The sequence below is a fragment of the Dermacentor albipictus genome, chromosome 8 (assembly GCF_038994185.2).
Source record: "Dermacentor albipictus isolate Rhodes 1998 colony chromosome 8, USDA_Dalb.pri_finalv2, whole genome shotgun sequence".
NCBI classification, from domain to species: Eukaryota; Metazoa; Arthropoda; class Arachnida; order Ixodida; family Ixodidae; genus Dermacentor; species Dermacentor albipictus.
In genome coordinates, this window is record NC_091828.1 from 106,190,001 (window position 1) to 106,192,500 (window position 2,500).

A 2,500-nucleotide genomic window follows, 5' to 3' on the forward strand; every position below is an offset into this window, starting at 1 on the left:
TGAAGAACAGTGTCTTGCTATTAGTGTACTACGGTGTATTACTATATTACCCGAGGACAATATTACGCTGGAGCAGATATTCCCAACAAGGATGATCGAGGCTACCGCGCAAGTCCGCAAATGATTCGGCACATCCTAATGGAACGGTCGCATATTCTCCCAGCAAGATCCGCATGAAACGTCCACCTGGTATTTTCTGGTATTCAAAACGGACAGAAGCACTAATCGGTCAGCAGTCCAGCAAATCGAGAGACGTTTAGAGTACTGCTGAAAAAAAAAACGGGGGGAAAAGCCGGGAAGAGATTGATGTACAGAACAGTGGTCGTCACAGGGATCGATAACTACAATACAGAGATTAAAAGAAACAGGGAAGATCAAGAAGATATAGGCTAAATGCCGGAGTGCAATAAATGTAGGAAAAACCTCATTTGCTCACGCAGTTTCGGCAACTACTTGTCGCCGCCCCGATTCGAAGGGATATATATGCCAACGGAAATTGTAGACATCACGAGCCCCAAGACCCGCCAGCATTCCTCCGGCACATCTGTTTGAGCAACATTTTAACTTGCGTACTGCGAGGACGCATATTTGAAATATATTCTTCGCATTCAAATCCAATCCGACTTGAAAAAATGGCTGTGGCTTAGCTAAGGTTAAGCCCACGATGCGAAGCATACTAGCCTTTATTTTAGTTGTTGAACCACTGTTTAGCCTGGTGAACTGCTGTTGCTTGGCTATATTTGGTTCGGCTAGACGAAGAAACAACTCATGCAGGCGAGCGCACGAGCTGAGACCCGGCTATGCAGCTACGCGGCCGCACGAGTTGAGCCTCCGCTTTTGCAGCTGTTATGACGTCATATGGTAGCTACGCGGCCGCGCGCGGCGCAGCAAGAAAGAGCGTGGTTGTGCGGCTAGTATGCTTCGCATAAAATAACTTGCGCACTTTGATTGGCCCCGCGCGCGCTGTGTTGGTCACCGCGTTACGGCAATGCAGAACACGAGCAGCAGCTGGACACGCTGGGCGACTTGAACGCGCTGCAAGCCGGACGCCACCTCTTCCGGGCAGAGCCGGAGCCAGAGCGAGACGCGCACGTGATGCCTCGGAAGATGACGCAGCCCTGCAAACCACGTGAGTGTCGAACGTACACTGCCAGGGGTGCGATCTTGTACGCGTTCCAAAATAGAACGGCGGCGGTCCGTTCCACCGAGCCGCACACGATTGGTCGATTTGAACCGTGACGAACGCCATGGCGTCAATTGTGACGTGATATCTGCTGTCAATCATTCCGTGTCGTCTGCTATTGGACGAAAGCAACGGAACGGACCGCCTATTTCGTGACGTAAAGAACGGTCCGCCTCCGTTCAATTTTGGAACGTGTACAAGATCGCACCCCCTGGTCACTTCATTGTGGGTTGTGGACACGGCCGCACAAGCACTGGTGTGGATACGCGGTCGTGGGACATGCTAGTGGTTCGGGGATGTATACCATAAATTTAACATAGCAAAATCTAGAGAGGAAACGCTCCCCGTAGTTGCCGTGCATCAAAATCGGTAACCGCAAGGGCGCCGCCATGTTGCCACTCTCTGCGCATGCGCAGACGACGAGATGCGATTCGGACGAGACGCGCAATCAACGCGATCCAGTGGAGGAGGGGAAGCGTAAGGACGTGTTGTACGAGAGGCACAACCAACGCGATCCAGTGGAGGAGGGGAAGCGTAAGGACGTGTTGTACGAGACGCACAATCAACGCGATCCAGTAGAGGAGGGGAAGCGTAAGGACGTGTTGTACGAGAGGCACAATCAACGCGATCCAGTGGAGGAGGGGAAGCGTAAGGACGTGTTGTACGAGACGCACAATCAACGCGATCCAGTGGAGGAGGGGATGCGTAAGGACGTGTTGTACGGACGTGTTGTAGAGAGAGTGGCTGAAGTCACGTGCTGTTTCTTTTTCGCAAAGGAGCACTGGGACTGTCGCCCCAAACATCAACGTTGCCATAGCAACCGCGCTTCTGAAGCTCTCGCTGCTGCTCTCGGCCTCTGAAAGACGCTCGAATATGGATACTCGAATATCATATGAAAGGCATAGACTTCCCTGCAAGCATAGAGATTCTTACGATAATTGTCATTATCGTATGAAACTCTACGCCTACAAGAATCATGTGCATGAACTCTCGCTCTACAGTCGTTCAGCTACCATGGCATTGGTGTGTATATATACAGGGTGTTTCAGCGAACACCTTCAATTTTTTTAAGGCTTGCCTGTGGTAGATAGCTCAATTCCAGCTTATGAGCCAGTCTGCTCGAAGCGGCGGACACTACTTGCACAAAAAGCTTAAAAGCAAAATTGACTAATTAACAAGAATTCACTAATTATCTTATAACCCATATTGCATTTTACAAATTCCAGCAGTGGACTTCGCAAGGTGCATCCGCTTAGAGGGAATTCTCAGGGCGACACCAGTTTCGATATGTAAATTCCCGAACTTTGCGGAGAAGTG

At 50.4% G+C, this 2,500-nt stretch overlaps 1 protein-coding gene across 1 annotated transcript in view; it reads left to right on the top strand.

Moving 5' to 3' along the window:
- LOC139048536 (uncharacterized) overlaps window positions 1-2,500 on the top strand; it is a 19,120-nt gene that overhangs the window by 2,314 nt on the left and 14,306 nt on the right. The window contains exon 2 of the mRNA XM_070522939.1: window positions 995-1,129. Within this exon, the coding sequence (XP_070379040.1) occupies window positions 995-1,129 (135 nt within the window). The remainder of the gene's footprint in view (window positions 1-994; window positions 1,130-2,500) is intronic.